We start from the raw sequence: 27,497 nt of genomic DNA, 5'->3' as shown, positions 1-27,497 counted from the left end.
AACTGTACATATTCATCCGAATAAATGAATGGTAATTGTGGGTCAGCTCATGAGTAAACTGAAGACAGGTCTGTCCTGAGTGGCTACTCTGCATTTCTATCAGGTGTGATGAGATAAATAAATGCAGTAATTTCTATCAGAGGCAATAAAACATGCTTCCTGACAGCCTGTGGTATTTATGAACTGAAGCCTGCAACTCAGATTTATTTCTCTCGATGGGGCCGACTTCTCCCTGTTCATCTGCATCAGCATTTGCCCGTGTTCAATTCGGCCCAATGGTGAATTTTTAAAAGGTTGGCATCAATCTTGTGGAACCGATTGCCACATTTAATGAAGACTTCCCTTCGTTTGCAAAGGTTGACTCGAACGCAGGGGGGAGAGAAAGCCGGGGACATGGCTCTACGCGCATCCAGACATTTCACAAACAGCCATAAACTGAAAGGAGATGGTCCGGATGCTCTTTCGTCGAAACTGGCCTCAACTACCCCAGTCACTGGAGCAAGCCAAAACAATAGCGAATAATACCGAGCGATACAGAAAATGGAAATGAGATATATTCAGTGAAAAGCCTGTTTACGACACACAAATCTATTTGGACGTAAAACATCACCGATTTGATAAGGTCAAAATTGAGATAAGAGTTGGTCTTTAGAAGAGTGACCATTTTAAGATTATCTAACATCTTGTATGTTTAAAATGCAGTATTTATATTGTGCCAGTGTCAGGCACCCAGAAAAACATCTCCAAAACTTTTTGTCTCTGTGCCGCCTCTCAAAAAGTGAAATAAAATATATGCTTGAATCAATATAAGTTGCAGGAGCAAGCGTTTTCCAATCTTCAGAGCTGTCAAACAGTGTAACCATACTCAATCCCAATTCTTTGCTTTTTACATTTTAGGGTACATTGTGTTTGGGTAGCATATGGCATATCAATTACACATCTAATTCTTAAAATATAAACATGGCTACATAATCAACGGCAGCGCGAGGCTTGCATTACGTCGGCCACTGGAGTTTTGAGTACAATTAATCATCATTCAAACCCATCAGAGCCACAGTGACACAAATCCCAATTTTGAATATCTAAATATACCATAATACCTCCCAGAATTACAACAGAACTGGGATTAAGGTGCAAACAATTGCAACATTTAGCTTGTGCACAACAGCATGCGTTAAAAAGAAAGGGAGAAAGCCTCAAACGGATTCTGTATCTTAAGACATTTTAGATGTTCAACATGCTCCACTTAGATCTACGGATGATGACGAGGCCAAGAAAGATAGGAGTTCGAAGACAGACGAAGGTCTCAAGGCACAAACTCAGAGGACAGTTGATGGTTGATTCCTAATAAGGCCAAATGGAAGACAAGTGGACACAAAGACAAGCGCTCAAGAATATCACAATGCCTGGTAGGAGGAGGAAGAGGCTTGACTTGGGATGAAGGACTGGACAAATTAGAGGAGACAGGCACATACGAGCGGTGTAGGTAGACTAAAAGAAGACTAAATTGTGCTCGCACTAACACTAATGATGAAACGGAACACAATTTCATGTACTTTAAAACTGTTGCACGAACCAAAAGAGTTGCCACAGTATTTACAGGCAAGGCAAAATTACAACCCGGAAAATTTCAAGAGGCACGTAAAAGGAGCCAATTAGTCAGAGTAATCTCAATATCAAAAGCCCAATCCCACATGCTGGAATCTCCACGGGTGGCTGATGAGAAACTCAAGAAGGCATCGACGTAGAAGCGGAAGCACAAGTCCGTCTCGGGGAGGAGACGTCTAGAACATCTGTCATACTGTGGACAAATTTGCCAAAGCCTTCGGTGAGGCAAAGACTGGGATAAAAACTATATATAAAAATAATACTGTGCGAACTGAGAGGAATCTGGAAGCCGGTGTTTTGACACTCATCCGAGATCCTCGATGACAACACCTCAGCGCTCGCTCCGAGCAGGCAGCCCACACAACCTACGGCTTGTAGACAGCTGCTTTCTGCAGTGGCGGCTTTCCCGCTTGTCATTACCCCACTTAAAGTTCCATGTCAGGTGTGGAGAAGGAAGAATCTTGAAGAATTCCGTAGCGGAATATGGGAGTGTAGAATCTCTAAAGAGCCACAGATCTTTGCTGATGATTCTATTGTTTGTGGCACTGCTCAGTTTGAGTTTACTTGATGTGTATGGAAATTTGCACGCTTTTTAGGGCTTTCCGGGAAAGGGTACACAGAAAAGTGTCTGGAAAACACATTTGAGGATGGTGTCACAACAGATCTCGTACAAGCCCTGCCTTCCCTGAGAACTGGTAGATCAGCCATTGTTTGGAGTGCAGATGTTGAGTAGGTGACACGGAGGTCACTGAAACCAGCAAAGAGCGGAAAGATTGACACCCGTCCATCAGTGCAACTCTTACGCTGCGTAGAGTACATGAATTATTTTTTTGCATTATTATTTATTTTTGTCTTTGCTGTTTTCTTGAGATCACAACTTTAACTCCTGTAATTTTGGCAATACGCAAGTTATCAAAAAAAAAAAAAAAAATCAACATTTACTTGATATTTTTTTTTATAAAATGTATAAATAAAATAAAATAAAATTGGTTTGGTGGTACTAATATCACAGAAATTAAATGGTTAACTTTTAAGGTTATCCTGTGATGTATACAAATATATGGTACTAAACGCCTGTTATTACAGACCACATAGACCTAAAATACAATACTTAATTTGATTCAATATGTTAACAGGGTGGTCTTTTATTTTTTTAAAGTGAAATCCCTGATCTAGATTGCAAACTTTTTTGAAGTAATTTTTTGTTTTTAAAGTTCTTTCAAAGTTGCCAATATGGTCGTATATTTACTGACCTCCAGTAGTGAATCAGTGGAGTGAATCATGGGACGGCATAAAAAAAATCTTCCTGCTCACAATGGGGAATATGCTTGACCTTTACATTTATACTGTTCGGCTTTTGGATATAAAAACTTTCCCTGCCTTACTGTATATTGCCCTATCATTCAGAGAGAAATGCCTGAAACCTTGATTCTATGAAGAAAAAGAGAAACCGAAATATTAACACAAGGCAACTTTATGTTCTCTGTCAATCTAGAGGTCAGATTTCAGAGCGAGAGATGACAGTTTTATCAGGACGACAAATGGCAGCAAAGAGGGGAGAAGAAGATCTGTTGTAGACTTTAAAGAGCTCACCCTGAAGAACAACAAGCCCAAAATCTATGGTTCTGGAACTGGATTAAACGGGCCTAGTTTGAATGAAATGGGGGTCACAAACTTGACACCAGGAAATTTGATGCCAGATACAGTATTCACAGCGCAATGCTAACACCTAAAACATAAGACTGTCAGTAAAAATAAAATGTTGAACATTTAATGTACACATAAGCATTAATATTAGTAATATAAATATAAGCAAGACAAAGTAAAAAAAAAAAAAAAAAAAAAAAAGATTCATGGAAATGCTTTGAAATTTCAAACAGGCAGAAAGGGAAACTGTGATTTGAACAACTTTTTACTCAGTAGTCTGCAAACACAGTGATTAGTGTCCTTGTAGCCTGAGGCAAAAAGGTTTATTTGCAGAACCACCAGCATCCAAAGTTAAAGGGCGGGTCATTAAACATTTATTCCTTATTGACTATGCTTAAAACATCCTTCATATAACTGTAAAAGCCATTTAAATTTGACGGCGTCTTAAAAGAGTCATACAAACAGTAAACATTGATGGGCCCGCAGAGTTTGTGTGAAATGAGGCAAGAACAGCATCAAACCTTGTAATGCGACATGAACGCAGGCTTCCTATTCTAAAGCCTCTATTTTGCCATTCTGTGACAACATATTCTGATATCTTTAATACCATTTTTGGTTACATCACAGAGGGAAAATAAGTATATAACATTTTGATTTGAATAAATTAAATCCACTTTTTTTTTTTTTTTTTTTTACAAATTAGATAAAATACATCTTAAAATACACCTTACTAAGGTATCATTTACTTCAATAATATTTATTAAAGGGGTCCTTGATTATACTTTCACTTTTTTAACTTTAGTTAGTGTGTAATGTTGCTGTTTGAGCATAAACAACATCTGCAAAGTTACGACGCTCAAAGTTCAATGCAAAGGGAGATATTTTCTTTTACAGAAATCACTTTTTAAGGACTTCAACAAACGGCATTTACAGAAACCCACGCAACAAAGGGGATGAGGCCATGTTGGGATGCTTTAGTTTAGAGAAGAGAAAGAGTTTGTTCTAAGGCTGACACACTTAGAGAAGTTAACATTTATTTTTAACACTGTACCTGAATTACAACCTCAACGTTTGTCTGTGCACATTTTACGGAGAACAGCTTTCAGAAGAGAGTACAATGCAGGCTATACGCATAAAGCTTCTCTTGAAAGACGTAGCCATTCCCATTTTAGTCGGGACAATCTGTTGTTTATGGATCACAACTTGTAAGCATGTCTTATTATTTGTAGTTGTGTTTTCTATTAACAGTTCCAATTATAAGCTTTATGTATTTGCTATGATAGCTATGATGTAAACGAAGGGCAAAGCTTTGCCTCCGCTAGCCTGCTAACATTACAGTATTGATGTAGTGCTTACTTTAGCTTTTGTAAGCTCTTGCTTTTGTAAGACTGTTTACCGCCCATTAGGAAAATTATCCATGATTTTGTGATCGATTACTGTTTGCATTACCATAGTTTTCTGACAAATATCATTAAATGGTGGATAATATTGTATCTACAGTATAAGAAAAAAAAAAAGAACAACACATTCAACCAGACTAGAGAGAGATGAGCTGTAATAATGTATAATACATGAAAAAAGAATGTGTTTTTTGAACAATCGAGCATGAAAGCATTTTCTAGTACACCACAAAAACAAAATCAAGACTTCGTAAAAGGGCATAATAAGACCCCTTTAACATTTTGAATTAGCTCTAACTTTTATATTTTATAATTTAATTTTCCTTTTTAATTTTAAATTTAATTTTCTGTTATTTGTTTTTATATTTCTGTTTAGCTTTATTTTTATTTCAGTTTTAGCAATTTTATTTCTGTTAGTTGCCAAGGCACCACTTCTAATTATCGTTCAAGTTAAGGTTAAGTTTTTCATCTATTTATATTTTATTCAATTTCAGCTTTTTATTCAATTATTGAAAATTATACTTAATAGTTTTAGTTTACCATAACATCATGTGTCACAGCCTTGAACATGAATTGCTACATTCTATTGTTAGCCAGAAGTGAGTGGTTTTAAACTTTTAGAAGAACAATAAATTACCACAAAGCTCATGGACATGCACTAAAAGCAACAAAAGTGTTATTCTTTAGCAAATACATTTAGCTCAAGTGGAAGCTAGTCGGAAAACATCTTCAATAAAGCACTTGGTTACCTCTTGCGCCTCTTAACCAAGTTCTTTTTCACAGATTCACATATTGCGGTTGGACATTCACACAGAAGTAAGAGCATGAAATGTAATAACACCAAAGTGCACAGTCTGTGATCACAGCAGGTAACGGAGTGGGGAGGCGTGGATCCTCGCTTGGAGGTACAATTTATTCTTCTCCAACTTGAAAAGTGGCTTCAAAAGAGTGAAGAATTAACAGGGTGAGACGGAAGTGTGTGAAAAGTGTGGGACTGGATGTAGGATGACTCAGAGACATCAAACGCTTCTCCCTTATAGCTGGCCCTTCCAAAAAAAATACACAGCACAAAGGGCTTTATTCAAGCCACGAAACCACGGTAGGTTTCAGAGATCGGTCTTGAGCAAAGGTTCAAAGAGCAAAACTTCAGAAAATACATCAAGTGGACCCCACTGTAAAATCGTATGCTCATCGCGGGATAAAAACGACCAATGATCACAGAGAATTTATGTGAGAATTGGCCCAAGTCAGATTCAACGCCATATTTAATTTGAAGTGGACAAAACTGAAGGAAAAATATAAAGTTCTTTAAATGTTGTCCAGTACTGTTGGGTAAGTGTGTGTTTGATCATTCACCTGACAATACACTGTTTCGTTCACTGAAGTTTGTAGAAAGACATATTTTCTATTCCAAAATCAAGCAAGATTACTACACAGTCAATACCAACGCAAATAATGTGTGTGAGTCATTGTTTGGAAAGCAATTCTAATTTATCTTTGTTTTTTTGACTTGTCAAGTTAGAGGCATGTCAGTGAGAAAACATTCTAGACACAATGGATGCACAAGTCTTGACAGTAAATTTGTTGAAATATATGTTGCATTTTTCATTAACAATAAAAACTGCATGTTGCAAGTTGCATGTACAAAATACAATTGTATTGTACGATTACAATCGAATACATTAGAATTAAGTTTAAAGCACTTTCATAATTGAATAATAAAAAAGCAAAAACATACCTGATATGCATTCTTTATTTTTCATTTTTAAGTATGTTTTGTAGAAAAGGTACATCACCATCTTGCTCTACCCAAAGTAATTTGACTGACTTCACAAATATGACTTCACACCTTGTACAACAAACTTCCCCGGAGATTTGAGTGCACTAAAAGGCATTTTGAAAGGAATGATGTACAAAATGATGCTGCTTTTTAAGGATAAATACAAATAAAGACAAATTTAAAAAATGGCAGACGAGATGATTATTATGAACAATACACTGAATATACTGAAAAGTATCAAGAGTTTCATAAATACCAAATATTTGTGCTATGTATTTATGGTTCATTAATTAAGCATAGTTTTATGTTCACTGGTATCACACACTGAGAGCTTAGCAACCTGCTAACAACAAAATGTATTGAAATCAGCTGCTCTGTCCAATTTGTGTGGCGCACAGAGTTGCTGTCTATGTTCCAGATCAGTCACTTTCCATTCCATGGTTGTTAGGATGTTAGATGACTAGGTTTTGGAACAGAGATAATGAGTTGTCGACTGACTGACCAACGACTTTAACTTCCAAAGTAGGAAACACAAAAATCAAATCCTCAAGCACTGATCTGGTATTGAAATATAAAGTGGCTAAAGTTTGCAGAAATAAAATTCCATCTAAGCTTTATGTGCACTGGCCCTAACTGCAGTGCCAGGACCCTCATTGCCTTCTGGCATGCTTAAATCTGGAACTTTCTGTTGGCACCATCCATATGCCCCCTCCTACCAACCATTGGAGGGGAACAGTGATTGTTTATTTACTATTTGCTGAGGAAAAACCCCTCTACTTCCTGCTCATAAATAATTGACATGTTTGAGTTGGATGAGGTACAAAGTCACACTCCCTCTCTGTCTTCTTCCCTTCAGGCTGTGTGTTTATGTGCATGGCTGCTGGGCAGACTGTGTGTTTGTGTTGTGAGTCAGAGCAGACAACAGACTGAGCTCGCCTCATGGCAGTCTCTCTTCACCTCGTGGCTTTTTTGTCAGAGCTGAACTTCGGGTTATCAATGGAAACACACTCAGTTATCTCGTGCTGCATTCTGTTCAACTCGAAAAGGTGGAACTTACAACTTCCTACATACATAGTAACTTAATTTTACAGACTGTTGGAATATCCCACATCCGATGAGACCCAATGACAATGAATAATTTCTCCTCATGAGTTAAGGAATATCCTATTAAAATAGGCTTTATAGTATATGTGTTCTTACCTGACGACATCAAGAGCGGTTGTAGAGGATGAGGAGGTTTTGTGCGTCGTCTCCTGCGACTTAGTGACTTTTCCCAGCTGATACCAAATCCCCAAACTGTTCAGCTCTCTGTGGACAAACCCAGCTTGTTTCAATATCAAGAACATTTAACTTGTTGCGTTGATACTTAACCTAGTTCAAGTTCACTTGCATTTAGGTCCTTTTCTGCAGATGTTAAGTTTATGTTGTGGATTAAACTCAAATAGGATGTTTCATAAAACGGGCTTCAGTTTACTGCTGTTCATTTACTCTTCAGCTTCACCTCTTGCAACTATTCCTTTAAAGGGATAGTTCACCCAAAAATGAAAATTCTGTCATCATTTGCTCTCCCTCAAGTTGTTCCAAACCTGTATGAGTTTCTTTGTTCTGCTGAACACTAAGGAAGATATTTGGAAGAATGTTTGTAATCAACAGATCTCGGTCCCCATTGACTTCCATAGTAGGAAAAAAATATACTATGGTAGTCAATGGGGACCGAGATCTGTTTGGTTACAAACATTCTTCCAAATATCTTCCTTTGTCTTCAGCAGAACAAAGAAACTCATACAGGTTTGGAACAACTTGAGGGAGAGTAAATGATGACAGAATTTTCATTTTTGGGTGAACTATCCCTTTAAGATGCTTCTTTTTCGAAAATAAGTGTTTTAATTAAAATATTTTCATTTTCGCCACACCCCGCCCCAAGTACTCAAGTACTCGTTTTTGAGATCTATCAGTATTCAAAATGAAATATTTACAAAAATTCCCTTTCCTGATTAAAATACTAACGTTTGTAAGACATATCAGGGGTGGCTTTAAAAGCTGTTGGATATAATGCTATAATGCCCGAAGCAGGCCGCAGGCACTGAGGGGCACTAGAGGAAACAAAAAATAAAAGTTAAAACCACTTCGGTTAAAAAAAATGACGATTCAGACTGCATAATAAACACGGCTCCAGGATATTTACTTTGGTAATTTTTTACCCTCAGAGGGAATAGTGACCAAAACATCTAAATCAAACACACACAAATAATTCTCAGAAAACATGTCATGTTTGTGATATGACCAACACTCGATTTATCCAAACATATGATATCTTACCCTATAAATGTATAATTAGCAAGGCTGTGCTTTGATTTCCCCTGTATAACCACATCGCATATAGCCGTGTCGGTGCTGTTCCTGGGGACCGACTTCACACACAGCCTCTCCTTCTTCAAAGCCTGCTCCTCTGAGAGAGAAGGAGATATAAGAGTCATAACATAACAGCCCTAATTATGTCTTTCATTTATCAGCAGTCTAACTACATTTACACTAGAGTTCAAATGTGACTTACAGACACAGACTTATAACTAAAACCTACATTACGCAAACAAGACTGACCTATTTGTCCTTGGGAAGCCTTATGAACAATGACACAACAATCTAACTACATATTATATATATATATAAACTACCTATTTCCTAAAGGTTTATTCAGACAGACTAGCTAAATATGCATTAATATTTGAACACCTTATAAATGCAACGTGTATGTGCCTTCAGCCTCAAAACATCATATAAGTATATGAAAGCCCATCATAATTGCATAAAAATGTCTTTGGGAGCTAGAGGGGAATCTTCAGTGTCAAGTGTGTAAGAAGGATATAAGGGGCTTGACTGAGAGTGAAATGGCAATATAGTGGCTGAGGCATCTATTAAACATGGTTTTACTACAATAAAGTGGCACATTAAAACCAGTGCCCAATGAGATTCCATCTTCTTTTTAGTCATTCCTCCAGAACCTGCTACCAGACTCGGCCATATTACTCCTGAGCCCATCCCATTCGTTTTGAGGCGGCGCCGGGGCGAGGGCCGTGTAAATGCAATAATAATGAAAATAATAAACAAGCTGCCCTCACTCCCAATGCCAAAATAATATTGCGGCGTTCTCAAAGGCGCGGTGAGAGGAGAAGAGAGAAGACGAGAAGGGGAGAAATACATAGCACTCAAAAAGCACTAAAGCATCAAGGGAATGCATTTCATTAATATTAGATAACCACCATCCACTCCCGCTCTGCACAAATAAATACATAAATAAATAAGCACATCATAAAGAAAAGCTGGGTTCTGGCAGAGATAAACAATGACTCATCGTTCTCCTCTCCTCCTACCTTCGGGGCAAAATGTTTATTTTACTCTCTCGCATTATCATAAATTAAGCTAAACCTGAGCCCATGAAACATTCACATTCACAACCTCTGGAGAAGCGCTCCCTCAGGATGACTACAGAGAAGAGAGAGAGAGAGAGAGAGAGAGAGAGAGAGAGAGAGAGAGAGAGGAGGAAAGCAAAAAAAGAAAGAAAAAAAAAGTACATTTTTGAAGGAAACTGCTTACGGGTATCCGTGGTGTCCTGGATCGGAGTGAAGCCCTCTGGCAAACAGTCCTTCAAGTCAATCAACTTCATGTCCACGACCACGTTGCATAATTGCTTCTGCCATAAAATGTAGTGATATAATAATGATTATATGAGTTTAAACCATTATAACAATGAGCCTGTTCAATAAAAGCACTTTGCAGGGTTAAAATTAAGTCTGAAAGTGGGCGGCTTTCAATTATGCATGATTCGTACCTACAATGAAAGGCCGCTGTAGCATTTTGCAGACACGCACACACAATTTTGTTGAATCGCTGCCCTCTTTTAAGCATGCGAGCACCTGTGTGCTAGCCATCATCTTCAGACATGGCAGCCCAGCGCTAGGGCCAGTCGGTGGCAGGCCAAATTGCTTGTGCTTCAGAACAGGGAGTACTTGAAAACAATCAGGAGCTGTTTAGTTGACATTTTCAAGCATGACTTTTTCCCTCAGCCTTCCCAGACTGGACTCATTATGGTTCCATTTTTCGCAGTAATAAATAGCAATAATCCAGCAAAAGCCCTGAAAGAGTGCAGCTAGCGTAGCATGACGTGATGAGTCCGACATTCTGGATGCCGTCGCTATTGTTACCCGCCAGTTATTACCACTACAGACCATTTTTATTCATAGTTCTGACTTGAGGGTACAAATATGGATGAATGCTATTACTATGCATGAGGCATGTTTTTTTTTAACACTTTTTTTTTTTTTAATAAAAGACACGGGAGAGATTTTTCCCATCAGGACCTGACAAAGGGCCATCTACCTCCAACCCTGAGTATGATAAATCACAAACTGTTTACTTCCCACCACATAATTCACTGGCTAATTCTGTAGAATCTGTTTTTGTCATAGACAATTACAGTGGGGGCCACTTTGACTGACAGACAAAATAGCCTTTGTTGATGGCGCTGCCATGTTTTATTAACGTCAGGGACTTCAAAACAGTGCAGACACACATTTTAAGACTCCATGCTGGAGAGATGGCAGAGGGGACTGATGTGCTACATACTAAAACTGCAGCTCTCATTTAACTTGATCAACAGGCAGGAATTGTCCTAGGTAAACCAGTCACAGTGGATAGCAAAGTCATCTCTGAATCTCATAATAGGGATCTTAGAAGATGTACAGTAGTTTTCCGGCAATGTATGACAATTTAGCACCTTAAAAAGTAGGGCGGGACTTGATTTCACAAAACGAATGCGAGTTTGCTAAAACAATTGCCCTGTTTTCACCCAGTATTAAGACGAGTTTACGGCTTCACTATGGTCGGGACACATTCTTCAAATGTCAAATGTTAATATCATATATTATATATATATATATATATATGCTCATGTCTGCAGGTGCTGGTCATAAAATTAGAATATCATCAAAAAGTTGATTTATTTCAAGAATTCAACTTAACAGGTGAAACTAATATATTATATAGACTCATTACATGCAAAGTGAGATATTTCAAGCCTTTATTTGTTATAATTTTGATGATTATGGCTTACAGCTTATGAAACCCATGAAATCAAAATCCCAGAAAATTTGAATATTACATGAAATCACACAGTAATTACACAGTAATACCATGGTTATTGAACCAGGTTTTGGTTATTTTGGCAGTGTGGGCAGGTGCAAATCCTGCTGGAAAATGAAGTCAGCATCTCCATAAAGCTTGTCTGCTGAAGGAAGCATGAAGTGCTCTGAAAATGTCCTGGTAGACGGCTGCGTTGAGTGGACAGCACAGTGGACCAACACCAGCCGATGACCAACACAGACTGTGGAAACTTCACACTGGACTTCAAGCATCGTGGATTGTGCGCCTCTCCATTCTTCCTCCAGACTCTGGGACCTTGGTTTCCAAATGAGATGCAAAATTTGCTCTCATCATAAAAAAGGACTTTGGTCCACTGTGCTTTATTAAATCCAGAGTCAACGCAGCCGTCTACCAGGACATTTTCAGAGCACTTCATGCTTCCTTCATTTTCCAGCAGGATTTGCACCTGCCCACACTGCCAAAAGAACCAAAACCTGGTTCAATGACCATGGTATCACTGTGTAATTACTGTGTGATTTCATGTAATATTCTAATTCTGGGATTTTGATTTTGTGGGTTTCATAAGCTGTAAGCCATAATCATCAAAATTATAACAAATAAAGGCTTGAAATATCTCACTTTGCATGTAATGAGTCTATATAATATATTAGTTTCACCTGGTAAGTTGAATTCTTGAAATAAATCAACTTTTTGATGATATTCTAATTTTATGACCAGCACCTGTATATGAAGACTTCAGATGCAAAATATCAAGCTTGTATGTTTATGTTCACTTATTTCACTTTAATGGCAATGAAAATTACCTATTAATTGTCATTAAAGTGAAATTACTGAACTTAAATATATGTGCTTGATAAAAATACTCATTTTAGAAGAAGATTTCAGATGGCACTTAGAGGCTTTAGCATTTGAAGTCTTCATATATATATGTATATAGGCTTAAATTAAAACATTTAAACAATATTCATACATTAATCAGTGAAAGGCATTTTGTGGCAACAGCACGTATTAAAGGAAAAAGCAGATGCACTGGTGAGATGCAACACTGAATAACAATGACCCACCAAAACAAGCTTATTAGCCACAGCCTATTTTTGTCATCCTAACAAACGCTACAAGCAAACCTATCAGCAGGTTAAATCCAATTATGAACACAAGGTGAGTTTCTTTCAATAAATAAATAAATACATAATTTTGAGGGATTTCAATCCAAGACAGAGATAAAGTATAGAATGTTTTCTAAAAAGACATGCTATGTGTTGCCTTCGCTTACACAGCAAATGGAGGAACAATAAAGGTAGGACATCTCAACTTTCCATTGTTCAGCTTAAATGAAGACCGATAACCTAAACAGCATGACTGGGCCACCTGTTTCACTTTCGAGACAGATACCTGCACATAAAAAGACGCTCATTCTCAATTTAGCTCAGCCGAATAGGAGGGAAATGTTCAAATAGTTCCAATTCACAGAGGAATATTTTAAAATAGGTGCTCCTTTAGCAAGCATATTGGATGGCTGTTTGATGTGTCATATTTCATAAGCAAGAATCCCCATAACCAAAAGTTTGACATTTTTTGGATGCTTTTTCCATCTTTGATGAATGGCTGGGAGGTATTCAAACTGTCTATAGGGACCAGGTTAATTGAGCCAAATGAATCGTAAACTACTAACGTGGAGAGTTGCGTTTATGAATAATCATAAACCAAATTCCTTCGGGAGAACTGGAGATCATCAACAAATTTTCAAATGCAACCATGTTGGGACTTCAAACCATTCTAAACGCAGAGAAGTATTTGCATTCGGTTTAGATACTTCACTTTAAAGGACAGAACATATTTTGAAGGAATTTGTGATCAAAGATCTAAGCAGAACCCTAATGAGGGATGGACTGAAGCGAACGGAGCAAACGCACTTCATGACGGCGTGTGAAGAAAAACTTGCAATGATGCTAAAACTTACACGTTTTCACTTACATTTTTGGATGTGGCAGCTCGGGTGAAGCAGAGATAGCGTGTGACCTTGGATTTGAATATGCTGTCCTTCCACAGGTTGGCGTCGAAGCCATCTGTTGTTTGTGCAACCTACGTGAAAAAAAAAAAAAAATACACAGAGAGGAGAATGCATTGAGGTGAGATCAAATTAATGTATGGACGATGTGCATGTTTCCTTTTTTTTTTTTTGCCCTGCTATGCGCCTACTTGGCTTAATTAAAGCTTGCTAGAGCTCTCACTTCATCTCATTAGAGCCCTACGCAAGTGCAGAAGAATCCTCAGCCCCCTAAAAAGGGTAAAAATACCATCAACCCCCCATGGGACAACAAGGATGAGACAAGACCTCACAAAGAAGGCCTTTGAACAAGCTAAATGCGATTTCATTGTGCTCTTCAGAGATCAATCAGCTGCTTTTCTGAAATACAGTAAAATAATGGCAGTCACGATTTAGGAATTTGCCAAAGGATGTTGAATTAGAACTGCAATGACAGGAAGTGGAATTTACTAGATTGCAATTCAATGAAATTCAACAATCACAAGACACAAGTTAATGTGTCCAACTAATTGTGATATGTGGAATATAATTGAAATTTTAGAATGCATTTCACATTTTTGTAAGTACCCTGTTTTATATGTAATTTTATTACTTTTATTGGACAGTATAAGTCAAATACTGTCAAATCAACAGCCATCAAAACCACTAAATGTCCACCACATTGTTTTCAGAAAACTAATTTATTATATTATATTATATTATATTATATTATATTATATTATATTATATTATATTATATTATATTATATTATATTATATTATAATTCCATTACAAGGAATATTAGCATAAACATGTAAGTGAAGATTTTAAAAACAGGAGGGGGGGGGGGGGGGGGGGTAACATTAGACATCATCATGCTATTTGTTATCTCTGCCTTTTTGCTTCACTCGAGTAGCATATATTTTATAGTAGTTGTATTATACTGAAACTTTTAATGGGTATATAAATGAAATCATAATTCTATAGATGGCATTTCAAATATTAATTAACGTCACCCAATGTTTCTAGAAATACCTCATATGATATGAGGTATTTCTAGAAACACTGGGTGACGTAAATTAATGTTTGAAAATATGTTGTGTATGATAACATGTTTATGGGTTATTTATACTGAAAAATCAATTGTATTATTTAAAAAAAAATACATTTACAACAACTATACAAGTTATTTTGAATTAGAATTTAAGAAAGTACAATTTTGCATGCTGTTTGCTACCTTTAACTTTAATTCAACTTTAAAGTGAACTAAAGTGATCTTATGTGAGGTCTTGACAGGCATACATTATGCTCTCAGGAAAACAGACAGACTGGTGGACAGAGACAGCAAGAGTGTGGTGGGGCTACAGCATCCGCAGACATTGGCAAGGACCAAAGCTCTCAGGAGGAGTCTATACATCAACCACAATATCCTCCTCTCCTTCCCGTCTCCCTCCCCCCTTTACAAGACAACCCGTCCTGGACACTTTTTCCAGGTCAGTGCCCCGCTCCTCCTGACAGCGTAAACAAAGAGCTGGAGCTGTGAAGCCCAAAGTCAAACAGGGAGGAACCAGGCACCAAAGGAGTCAGTATGCCACCGTGCAGCCGGGGCAGGCAACGCAGCCTGAATGTGGAAACAGTTGCTAAGCATTGAGACTAGCAGAGGGAGGCAGACATCTCTACTTCTCAGATTTTTTTTTTGACAAAAATTTAAACACAATCTAAAGACGCTTAAAGAGGTCATATAATGCCATTTTTGTACAAGTTATTATAATTCTTTAGGGTCTAAATGAAAAGTTTGTACACTTTAATAAAAAATTCTCATTAGTATTGTAAGAAAACACAAATTTTACCTGGTCAAAAACAGCTCTGTTTTCAGCACGCCATTTAAGTGTATGTGTCTTTAAATAATAATGAGCTTTGCTCACCCCGCCCCTCTGTTCTGTGCGTACACAGTTTGTAATAACACAATAACCATAACCCTATAATGATAAAAATCCACCCAGTGCTTTTTTTTAAAACCCATAAATCATAAGCAGTGTCTCAGAAGAAGCCGTTTTCAGATTCTGGTCAATGTGACGTATTTTTTGCACAAGCCCCGCCCACGACTGTTGACTGACACTGCCGTATTAGCATAGACCCGCCCTGAGTGAGCTGTACACAGTCCGCCATTGATTCGACGCAGGAGCTGGTCACGGCAGTAATGAAAGGGACAGCGCGCACTTTATTACAGTTCATCAGAGTTGTTTTACGGATATAAAGTTTACCAGTTTAATTAGCACCAACTGAAAAGGTTTGTAAGTTTACCGTTAGTTGTAACGAGTGTTTTTGTGTAATTCGCTGTGTATGTTGATGATAATGCAAGGGAGAGAGAGAGTTTATGAATAGGACTTTAATGCGCACAACTTATACTGTGTTTATTCAGCTCTTACGGTGATTTTCTGGACTAAAACAAATGCTTCACCTTTTGTGTGAAGTACAATAAACTTCATAAAACTCATCAGTAAAGTTTTGGCCATCATTCAGACGCGGTCTACTATAACAAGCTTGTACTAATAATGGATAAAAGCAAGATGAAAAATAAGTTATAACCGTAATTAAACTAAACTTTACCCATGCAGGATATATTCTCTGGCTATGTTGGCATCATTGTTCGACTCCGGTTCGAACTGAACACTGCTAATGTAACTGAGAGTTTCCGTGAGATCTTGACTGAAGGGCGAGCTCTTGAAGCTCCGCCCTCTGTGCCGGGAGCAGCAGCTCATTTGCATTTAAAGGGACACACACAAAAACAGTGCGTTTTTCGTTACCCCCAAAAAGTGTCCATTTTAACATGCTGTCAAAAATATTTTCAGTTAAAACTTCGCATACACACTCAGAGACTTACACAATCAGAGACTTATTTTACATCTTGTAAAAAGGGGCATAATAGGTGCCCTTTAAGGTTGTTAATAAATAAACATGCTTGTTTGCACAAACAAAGTGAAATAGTTGCAGTCTGCTGGATACTCAAGTACTGTTAGACGGGTCAAAAGTTCAAACACTTGCTAAAACTAGCTACTGAAAAATCTGCTTTTGTTCATATTTGGTTGTAAAAAAAAGGTTACGTTTGTTTTTGCGAACAAAGCGAGACAAATAAGTGCTGTTTGAAGCTGTTGATAATCAGAGTACAACTTCAGAACACTTGCTAAAACTAGCAGCTAAAAACAAACAAACCGTTTAAGTTTCTTTTATCTTTGGTTGCATAACATTTTTTAATAAATAAACATGTTCGTTGTGCAAACAAAGTAAGATGCATTGACAGAAGCTGATAATTTCAAATGATCTTTTTTTTTTTAAAGTTTGTTAATAAAATACATAATAAATAAATGAAGGCTGATATTTAGAGTTTAAGATAATTAGCTATTAAACATCAAATATTTCAATTTGCATATATATTTTGTTGTGTAAAGGTTGTTAATAAATAAATGTGTTTGTTTGTGCGAACAAAGTGAAACAGTTGCATCCTGCTGCGTGTGATGGAGGGAAAGGCCAAGCGGAACAGGGCCTCTGAGAACACGTTGATGCCATGTGGCGTACACCGGATCCTCAGCGCCAGTGGGCAGAACCCCAGCACCATGCCAACCCACAGACAACCCGCCAGAGACGGCAACAGTTGGGGACTGGTGGGTGGGGCGGGAAGTGAGAGAGAGAGAAGAAAGAAAACGGAGGGAGTAGAGGAAAGCAGAGAGGAAGAACTCTAGCTGCCCGTAAGCTTAACGCAGTCTTGTTTTATACAGTGTTTGCTTTGTGCTTTGTTTTATTCACAAAACTTCCCCTCTCTCTTTCCTCCCTGGTTCTTTTCTCAGTCTTTTTGAGACACACCCACATACACAACAGATACACACACACACACATACAAAACATTTTCCTAGAGGCCATTGATACCGTTGTCCCAGTTTCTCCTCTCAGCGCTCTGGGATTGCTGAGAGTTGCAGAAGCGCTGGAGAACCAGCCACTCTTGTGTCAGTGCCATCTGAGTCCTAAACAAACACAGGGCACTGGTGCCAAGCTCTGTTGGAGGCCTCATCTGAAAGAGTTGTTAAAATCTATCCTCAGGATATAGGCCGAAGGATTCACGGCTCAGAGCCAGCCAGAGGAAGAGCCGAAAAACCAAACCAAACCATGTCAATAAATAATGTTTGTGCCTTCGGGGAAGGGAAGTAAATAAAACAACTTGTATACTGTATAATAAGGCTCTAGCAAGTTGAAAACTGAATCCAAATGCAGATTTATTTATGAAGAACCACCCAGAACAACCTAAAAAAAGATATTAACCACAAAAAAAGAACTTACCAATTAATACCTGACAAAACAGAACAATGCCTGATATAGGATAAGAGAAACCTGAGGGCTTGAGTAAACTGAGAACAAACTAGATGGCATGACAAACAAATGATAACCAGTCACAGATAACAACTAAACAGATACACTAGACTTAATCAAACAAAATAATCCATGACAATACTTGGCTGCATTTAAGTCCACTTTTAGGCATTTACTCGCAAACTTCCCTAAGCTATTCCCCTCAGGGGAATCCCCACCGCCATTTTGAAGTGCGTTCAACTTCGCCAAGTGGGCAAGTGAAGTTTATTTGGACAGACCCTTGACCCCTCGATTTTAACAGAGGGAGCCAGTCTACTCATGTACACTTCAGGAAGATCCATAGACCACAATGCAACATGATAGTGACATCACAGCAGATCGCGCTTAATTTAGTCTCACCCCATACTAATCTCATGTATGATATTAGTTGTTTTGTCATTTAACTGCATAATACTTGTAGCTACCGTACCTTAACTCTTTCCCTGCCATTGAAGGAATATGAGACAGTGATGACCCAGGACGAGCTATAGGACTGTGAAGCTTTAGGGTGTTGATCGACTCGATCTATACGGCATCTATGTTTTGAATATCTTTCTGAATCCCATCCAGACATAGCCTTTGAAAAAACATGATTTTTTCAGCTTTTTGCTAAAAATTTAGCTTTTTTTTTTTTACTTACCCATATTCAGGTGTTAATAAAAAAGAATGCATGAAGCTAGAATAAAACTTTATTTTAAAGCAGAGGCTCTTTCTTTCTTTTGACATACTGCATGTTCAGCTATTCATACAACAAAAGATTCTGGGGGCCATGAACATTTTGTGAATATCAAAAATGCTGTTACCTGCTGGCAACTCTTTAATAAAAACCCTGGCAGGGAAAGAGTTAAGCTGATTGTTATAGTTTATTGTATTGTTATTTTCGTTTATTATTCTGTGTAAAGACACAATACAGCACAAAAGCCAGACTAAATGATGTTTGCTCTGACCCACTTAAGCCCCTTGTATAACAATATGCATGCAGCTAAAATTTCTGTGGAAATGCAATTATGCCACCTCTGAGCAACATTAAACTGTCTGTGTAAAGACGCTCATTATTGGCACTTAAGCGTAGCGCGTCTGTGTTGCACGTCACCACGTATCACACACATGACCAGCGTCGCCCAATAGTGAGCCTACGTGGTGACGTGCAACACAGACGCGCTACGCTTAAACACTACGTGAAAAGACTCGAGGCCCAGAGAGAAGGAAATGAAAAGTGGAATAAAGTCGTTATCTTTGTTTGTTTTTGCGCACAAAAAGTATTCTCGTCGCTTTATAAACTTAAGATTGAGCCACTGGAGTCACTTGGACTATATTAATGATGTCTTTAATACATTTTCTGGGCCAGCAAGTTATAGTGTCTTAGAAGCCTATGGAGGAGTGATCCAGCTATCGGATTTAATCAAAAATATCTTAATTTGTGTTCCGAAGATGAACGAAGGTCTTACGGGGTTGGAACAACATGAGGGTGAGTAATTACTGACAGAATTTTCATTTTTGGGTGAACTAACCCTTTAACAAGACAATTAAATATACTTTAACAGTACAGTATTGGTAAAACAAGTAAAATATGGTGATATTTAAAATATACAGTAAAAACAAACAGTAAAAGGACATTCCCAGATGTCCCTGCATGACAGATTACATTTGATTATATTTTATTTAAATAATTACATTTCTTATTATTTTCAGTTCTGTTATTGGATTTTAATGGAAGCTTCCTGCCACTGAATAAAAAATAAAAAAGGTAATTGCAACTTTTTATCTTGCAATTCTAACTGAAAAGTTAGAATTGCGAGGTCTAAACTCTAACATTTTTTAATTCAAGCTTCCATAGATGTTTAGGTTACATTGATTATTCTTTACAAGTTTGTGTCATTATTTTTTTTGTGTTATTTTAACTAAATTTAAATTTAATGAATGACTGCTTATTATATTCTTATTTATAGATTGTAAGGTCCAAATCACATACTGTATATTTTTAGCAACTGCAAACTTACAATATAGTAGTCTGCTGGAGGTTCTTTCTTGGATGCCAGCACACCGATATCAGAGATGGCTTCAGGCTGTAGCTCTGTTTTAGCACCAGGGATTTCCGGAAGATCTGCCATGCTTGCTGCGAGAGAGAAATAAAACACATACACTTACAATAGTTAGTTACAATAGTTTATTTTTAGAGCAAAACTAAACTTCTCACACATCCCACTAACACACAGTGCTGGGCATAAATAAAGACTTAAACTAAAAATAAACTAAAATACAGAGAGACTGCAAAACACTTCAGAGCTGTTGACAAGGTGTACATTTATTAACATGGGAGGATCTATAAAGACTTAAAGTGTAACTTTGCCGATTTTCAACCCGCTTTGTAAAGTTACAATGTCGGTAGTATATGTGGGCTAAATTAACAATGTTTGCTTGTTCTCTGTGTTACATGGACCAAAATATTTACGTTTATTTGCAAAAAGTCCTCTGGATGATGCAAAGCATCATCTGGCAGACTTTTGACAACTTCGGGCTTTTGTGAAAACTACAGATTATGCTTCCATATTTGTGTATCTCCACCGATGGACAGTAGGATCGGAAGAGGGTTATTAACAGAGTAAGGGTATGCTTATAACTAAAAAGAATTATCGTACTCTCTCTACTCTTTAAACAGAATTATGTTAAAGCAACACTAAGGAAAATTTTTTACTTTAAAATAATGTTTCCAAAATCGTATCAGTGCTTTATCAAGTCGTAACAGGATGAAAGGCGCTTCTGGATTCGCTTTGCAGCCCTATATCTGCTATAACCACACCAAGTTTGCCAAACCGGGTCGTGTTTCTGTAGTTCGAATGAGACATAAGAACACTACAAATTTGACTTGCTTTACGTCAAGCGTTACAATAGTCATTATTTAGTTTTCCTTCGTTTCTGATGTCGCAATACATCATACTTTCATGAAATCATGCAAAATACTCTACCTTGTCAGTGGACATCGTTCATTCCAAAGCCGGTGCTAGATAAACAGCAAGTGTGCGTGCGACAGTAGGCTGCGGGCGGCGAAATTATTTACGACAGCGGTAATGGACAATTCCGCTTCCAACCTGTAGGGCGACCGAAGAGGAAAAGTTCCTTAGTGTTGCTTTAAAGGGATACTCCACTTTTTTCGGAAATATGCTCATTTTACATCTCCCCCAGAGTTAAACAGTTGAGTTTTACCGTTTTAGAATCCATTCAGCCGAACTCCGGGTCTGACGGTACCACTTTTAGCATAGCTTAGCACAGATCATTGATTCTGATGAGTCCAGTAGCATTTCTTTCAAAATGACCAAAGAGTTTCAATATTTTTCCTATTTAAAACTTGACTCTTCTGTAGTTAAACCGTGTACTAAGATCGACGGAAAATGAAAAGTTGCGATTTTCTAAGCCTATATGACTAGGAACTACTCTCATTCCGGCGTAATAATCAAGGAACTGTGCGGCTGTACCATGAGTGCAGCAGGCGTAATGATATGACGCAGCGCCTGAAAATAGGTCTAATAGGTTAGACAAACTTAGTCCCGGTCACGTTGGAAGAAGTTACCGAGCTGGGGACTATTTTCAAGCGCTGCGTCATATCATTACGCCTGCTGCACTCATGGTACAGACACACAGTTCCTTGATTATTACGCCGGAATGAGAGTAGTTCCTAGCCATATAGGCTTAGAAAATCGCAACTTTTCATTTTCCGTCGATCTTAGTACACGGTTTAACTACAGAAGAGTCAAGTTTTAAATAGGAAAAATATTGAAACTCTTTGGTCATTTTGAAAGAAATGCTACTGGACTCATCAGAATCAATGATCTGTGCTAAGCTATGCTAAAAGTGGTACCGTCAGACCCGGAGTTCGGCTGAATGGATTCTAAAACGGTAAAACTCATCTGTTTAACTCTGGGGGAGATGTAAAATGAGCTTATTTCTGAAAAAAGTGGAGTATCCCTTTAAAAATGGAACACTACGGCAATAGATTTCATACCAGTACGCAACGTCATTTTGCTTCGGGGGGTTGGGCATAACTGACAGAATGGCAGTTTCTCCATTTCACCTAAAACACTGCGTTCATGGTCATCCAGTTTAAAATATTGACTACAACCGATTTTCCATCGTGGCGTTCTCTCCGTATTTACGATTCTTTGCAGGCTTTAGCCACTGCCTATAGCGATTGGATACACTGGAAACCGGAAATAACTGACTCCCGGCCGCTAAACGTTTACTCTTTGAATTTTTGCACCTGGGAACAATAAATGTCGACACCATTATGACTAAAAGTGTGCTAAGAAGTATTTCCTACAAAAGCAAGTCGGTATTTGACTCTGGTAAGCGTATCCATAGCAGACTGGTGGGAGTGGCCTTGGATGGCAACATGCCCTTTTCATGCCTATTTGGCAAAAGGGAATACAACAGCATTTTTTCTGTTTTCTCTAGTCGGGTAGCACTGGTTTCATTTGTTTCCCTCCTTTCTAATGTAAAGACAGATTTCTCAAGTATATGTGCTTTCCAGTATTTAAAATAGATTTGGCAGACAAAAACACAAGAACACAGACCCACACACATATGCACAGGTGGAAACAAAGACAAAGCAAGAGATATAAATATATCAAAATAAACTCTCTGATGAAGGCTTTTCAGTACCGGACTGAACTCTCAGTGTCAGTAAGCTGAATGATAGTCATTGCGCTGATTGCTAGGCGTTTGAGTCTCCTAAACCAGAGAAAACAATCATGCAGCCGGTCTCGTTTGTACACTAAATAAGCAGAGCAGACACAGACAATAATACTGCTGAGGGCCCAATTAGCAGGGTAATTAATTACTGCAAACCTTTTTTCCCCTGTAATGAGCTCCAGATATATGGAGTGGGCTGACATTATGTTCTGAACTGTTTCAGATGAAATGGTTTTAGTGGCAGTTGTTCATAAAGATGAGGGATCTTCATTCTCGTATTAAAGAGTGGGAGTAAACTTTTCACTGCGTAAATGCCACCAGCAAATCTTTGGAAATGAGGTAGTGCTTGCAATAGTTATGGCCACTTCTCTATTCAGTGTTGTCTTGTACATTTATTGAGATCTTAAAGCATTACAGAATGCTGTTTAAAATGATTTATTTTGGATATGCAAAAGCATTAGGACATTTATCTAAAAAGCTTAATACATTATGGTGGGAATTTACTAAGAATTAATTGTGGCCGCTGACAATTTTATTTATTTGCATTTTGCACACACTGTCTGTTCACTAAAAGAATTACACAAATCAGGTAAGTGTCCAAATGCATCCACAAAATAAGAATACCTAAAACAGCTTTTTTTTAAATGGCAGAAATGTGCTTGTCTGCACTGCATTATAATGTGCTAATTTACATAGAAAGGGCATGTTTGCCCTAAAAAATAGACTTTATTTACAGTAAATGCTATGTAAAGGCATTTTACATCATCATTCACTCAATTACTTCTATGCAACACAAAATGAAAGCATGTTTATCCCATACAATGAAAGTCAATGGGGTCCAATTTTTTTGGACCTTGTTTAATTTAAAAAATTGTATATTTGTGTTACACAGAACAAAGTCAATCAGGTTTGGAACAACATAAGGGTGAGTAAATTATTTTTGGGGTAAACTACTACTTTAAGTCCATTCAACATCTGGTTAAACTGCATTGCGGATGGTTTACATACAATACGAAGGGGTTTTTTGTGTTAAAAATCCACACACAAACATGGCGTAACTGGTAACTGTCTTAACTCATCTCTAAGACTAAGAACTAAATAGATAAATGTTGTGGTACACCTTTAAGGCTTTGAATGATAATAGGCCTACGTTAATACCCAGTGGACCCAACATAAATGACCTGAGATGGAGTAGCAATACAAACATAATTAGGCTCCACCAAGTGAAGTCTCTCTAAACAACAAGCCATGGCGATCAGATATTTTCTAGGAAATCTAGATCAATCGTTGTCTATTTTCGTCCCAAGATGCTTCAGCCTAATGTGTACGCATGGATCACCAAGGATTAGTGTACTAGCCTATGTGGAGGGTCCTTTGCCCTTTTATTAAATTACGTTTAAAGCAACCTACTGGAGTAAATGACACAGTTATTGCATTCAATCTAAATGTTTACCGAATTTATTGCAATTATGGTTATTAAATCTACAGGATTTACTGAGGCAGTGGAGGGTCTGTATATAAAAAGTCTGTCGGAGGGACTTATTAAGGAGAACCGAGGACGGCAAATTAGCTTATGGAGGGAGAATGATTTCTTTCTTGTGTTAATTTGTACACTAATCAATGCAGCCTTTTCCTAACTGTGCTGGGCTATTTGATTGTAAAGCAACTTTAATTGAAAAATGGAGCCCAGGCTGTCGAGACTAAGGGCGACTTTCTGTGGCACTAATGATGCACACTCATCTTATAGTGTCTTTATGTTAAAGATCAAAGAGAATGGAGCGGATCCAGCTTGCATTGCAACAGATGAAGGGGAATTAGTGAAAGCAACAAACCACACATTTGAGAACAGCATTAAGCCACTGCCTGTCATAAAACAGAATGAACAATGGCCATCGCGAAATCTACCTACTTACGAACATTTCATTTTTACATAAATTATTAAGATAGGACGAATAACAATAACAACTTCACACTATTTACCTGACAGCATTATTACTGAAGCATTAGCAACCAAAATGTACTTTTGAGTCAAAAACAGATGTACACAGAGAAGTCAGTTATGAATAAATAAAAAAAATTCCAGTTTACCTGTTTGTATCAACGCTCCAAAAAGGTCATGTCATAGACAGGCCTCCATCTACCATATTTCGTGCACATGCTATTTAAAAACTATATAGCCTAAACCATTAATGCATCAAGATCACTGTATCACAGAAATCATAATCAAATCACCATAATACATATAAAAATATCAGTGGTCACATTTGTGACCAATGAGAGAACAGAGATTTATCTCACTTCTCTAGGTTTTTTCTTAGGCCTTTTTCTTTTTAAAAGGCCATTATCTAACGAAATGGGCTAACATACTAGGCTACTGTTACTAAAGCAGGAATATTATTATAATATTTTATAACGTTTTCAAAGATTTTCATCAATAAGAGTCAGCCTATATAAAATGTTGTAGGCCTACACTACAGAGTTATAAACAGTAAGTCCAGTTAGTTAAACAGTGATTAAAACTATTCATTCAGCGTTCACTGTCACAGCGTACTGTCAACACAAGTTATTTAAAGATTAGTTGCGTCTTTATATCCGCACGCGATTTAAGCAAGTTGAAGGATTAAGCTTTGAATTCGTACATTGCTTACCTGAGGGAACCAAATACAGATGCCTATGCTATACTGAGATTGTCCTTTTCACTTCCGCAATTAGTCATCGATGTGACAAATTATTAACTAGGTCTGTGGATACAAAGATCAAGAGTGACACCTGTTGTAGACTATATTTCTTACCTAAAATAAACGTCTTTTAAATTAATAACCGCCTCGGTCCCGAGATGGAAACTTACAATGTTTTTGAAATTATATATATAATAAGAAGTCTGTTAATATATACACATTAAGTCTGATATTGTTCTGGTATGAAATGAACGGTCAAGACAAAAGCAAGCAAACACACATACTGTGTAATATGTGTAATGAAGAGGTTTATCAGATAAAATAATAAAAATAATAATTCTGAAAATTATTTCCTGTATCATCTTATTGTTATTGCTAGTCCTACTGTAATTAAGGTAACATGCAATGTGTGTGATGTGCATATTATAGTATAAAATAGCCTCACATAAAAATGTAACTTTTATTTAACACACAGGCACAGACAGAGAGAGAGAGAGAGAGAGAGAGAGAGAGAGAGAGAGAGAGAGAGAGAGAGAGAGAGAGAGAGAGACCTTTTATATCCTTAGGATGACTTTCAATGGGTGTAAATGTTTTTGTACTGCATATTTTATCTATAACCCTACCCCTAAACACAACCCTCACAGAGAACATTCACCATTTTTATATTTAAAAAAATAAAATAAAACATATATGATTTATAAGCTGTTTTACTCATGGGGACCAAAAAATGACATTTCAACACTAATCATTAAAAATAACATTGTTCCTCAGAAAAACCTATTCAATTAAAACACACAAATCATCATTCTATGCTTTCATTCAATAAATGTAGGTAAGAAACTATTACATTCCAGAAAATAAAGATTCCACAATATCATCCTTGCATAGTAGAAGATGAATAATCTGTGTAGATGTGGAGGGAGGCTCGTATACCCTCGTGAAGCACAGCGAGGTGGAACAGATTACGCCACAGCCAATTGCGTGGCATAAGAATACATCAGTCTGCATCGTCTAATGGCAGTCGCACAGTGGCATAATCCTGATGGATTTGACTCTGTCATTCCCTTGAAATAAGTTTCAGAGAAGCGAAAGAACACAGAAACAACAGCAAAAAAGCATCTATCATCAACCCAGTGTTCTGCTGGAGCTAATAATGCTCAATAAGATCAAACGCACAGGAACTAAACAAGATTTAATGAACATAATAAGGTAATGAGACCTCTTACGCTCATCATCATTCATGAAAAACTGACAATGAATCAATGCCCGTGGCCCAGAGCAGGCGCCCGCCACTAGTGTACACTACAGACGTGTCAATGAGAGACTAATGGATGCCATCTCAACTGAGACTTGCTGTGTCAGTTTGGCTCACAACCAAACCGCCCAAAAGCCGGAGAAAGACGCTGGCAGATAGCGAGAGCGCTACATGTGTTTCATGTCAGAGCGGGTATACAGCGCAGAGGCATGTCAGGTCACGCTGAAGCAGTGCCACCTGCTAAGTGTCGCTATGCGTAGTGTGATATAATGAGCCTTTGTCAATATCTCCAAGCCTGTTGAGGTGCTAAAGTAACACAGTCATCCCGAAACAATACGGCACGGTAATACACCGTGCATTGTAAAAGATATTTCTTGGGTACTTTTAGCAGCTAACACGGGCTGTCAAGCGATATCTCGCGCGCTTTCCGCAGTACAAACATCTCCACTAACTCCCCGAGCTGTTCTCCTTCATCCTGCTGTGTTATAGTGTCAGCTGAACTTCTCAATGTCACACCTGACTCTCCTGACAAGGTGGGGGGAAAAAACAGACTACAAGCTTTCCTCTAACACCTCAGCTAGATTTCACAGACAGGCTGAAGTTGATGAAATAAAACATGGAGTGTGGAGAGATGTTTTCAGAAGGAAGGAGGAAAGCGGGGAAGTGGCACACCTGTTAAAGTAATGGTCTAATTATGGAAAAGGTGGTGAAGCACTCAGCGCGAAACAGTCAGCGATCAGCATTCTCACACTAACTGTGAAAGCCGTCAGCCATTATGGACTGGTTTTAATGCGCGCCCGACGCATGCTGGGGATTTGCGGGTAAGATGAATGATGCCCGCATATGTGAAAGCGT

The 27,497-nt window shown here is 37.8% G+C and overlaps 1 protein-coding gene across 3 annotated transcripts in view; it reads right to left on the bottom strand.

Annotated features, from left to right (window-relative positions):
• Window positions 1-25,418, bottom strand: part of mvb12bb (multivesicular body subunit 12Bb) — a 56,817-nt gene extending 31,399 nt beyond the window's left edge. Inside the window, exons 1-6 of one of the 3 annotated variants that reach the window (XM_084388477.1) lie at window positions 25,358-25,418; window positions 20,024-20,139; window positions 13,570-13,677; window positions 10,030-10,126; window positions 8,755-8,884; window positions 7,636-7,743 (exon numbers count right to left, since the gene is read on the bottom strand). In XM_084388477.1, the coding sequence (XP_084244603.1) occupies window positions 7,636-7,743; window positions 8,755-8,884; window positions 10,030-10,126; window positions 13,570-13,677; window positions 20,024-20,134 (554 nt within the window). In that variant the 5' untranslated portion in view covers window positions 20,135-20,139; window positions 25,358-25,418. Of the gene's footprint in view, window positions 1-7,635; window positions 7,744-8,754; window positions 8,885-10,029; window positions 10,127-13,569; window positions 13,678-20,023; window positions 20,140-20,989; window positions 21,012-25,348 lie in introns of those variants that run through there. The other 2 variants (XM_084388478.1, XM_084388479.1) reach the window with 2 other exon arrangements.
• Between the last annotated feature and the right edge of the window lie 2,079 nt (window positions 25,419-27,497).

This window comes from Rutilus rutilus (assembly GCF_951802725.1).
Source record: "Rutilus rutilus genome assembly, chromosome: 19".
Classification (NCBI taxonomy): Eukaryota; Metazoa; Chordata; class Actinopteri; order Cypriniformes; family Leuciscidae; genus Rutilus; species Rutilus rutilus.
The sequence above is the reverse complement of the archived record's forward strand: the minus strand, read 5'-3'. Positions and strand labels throughout refer to the sequence as shown.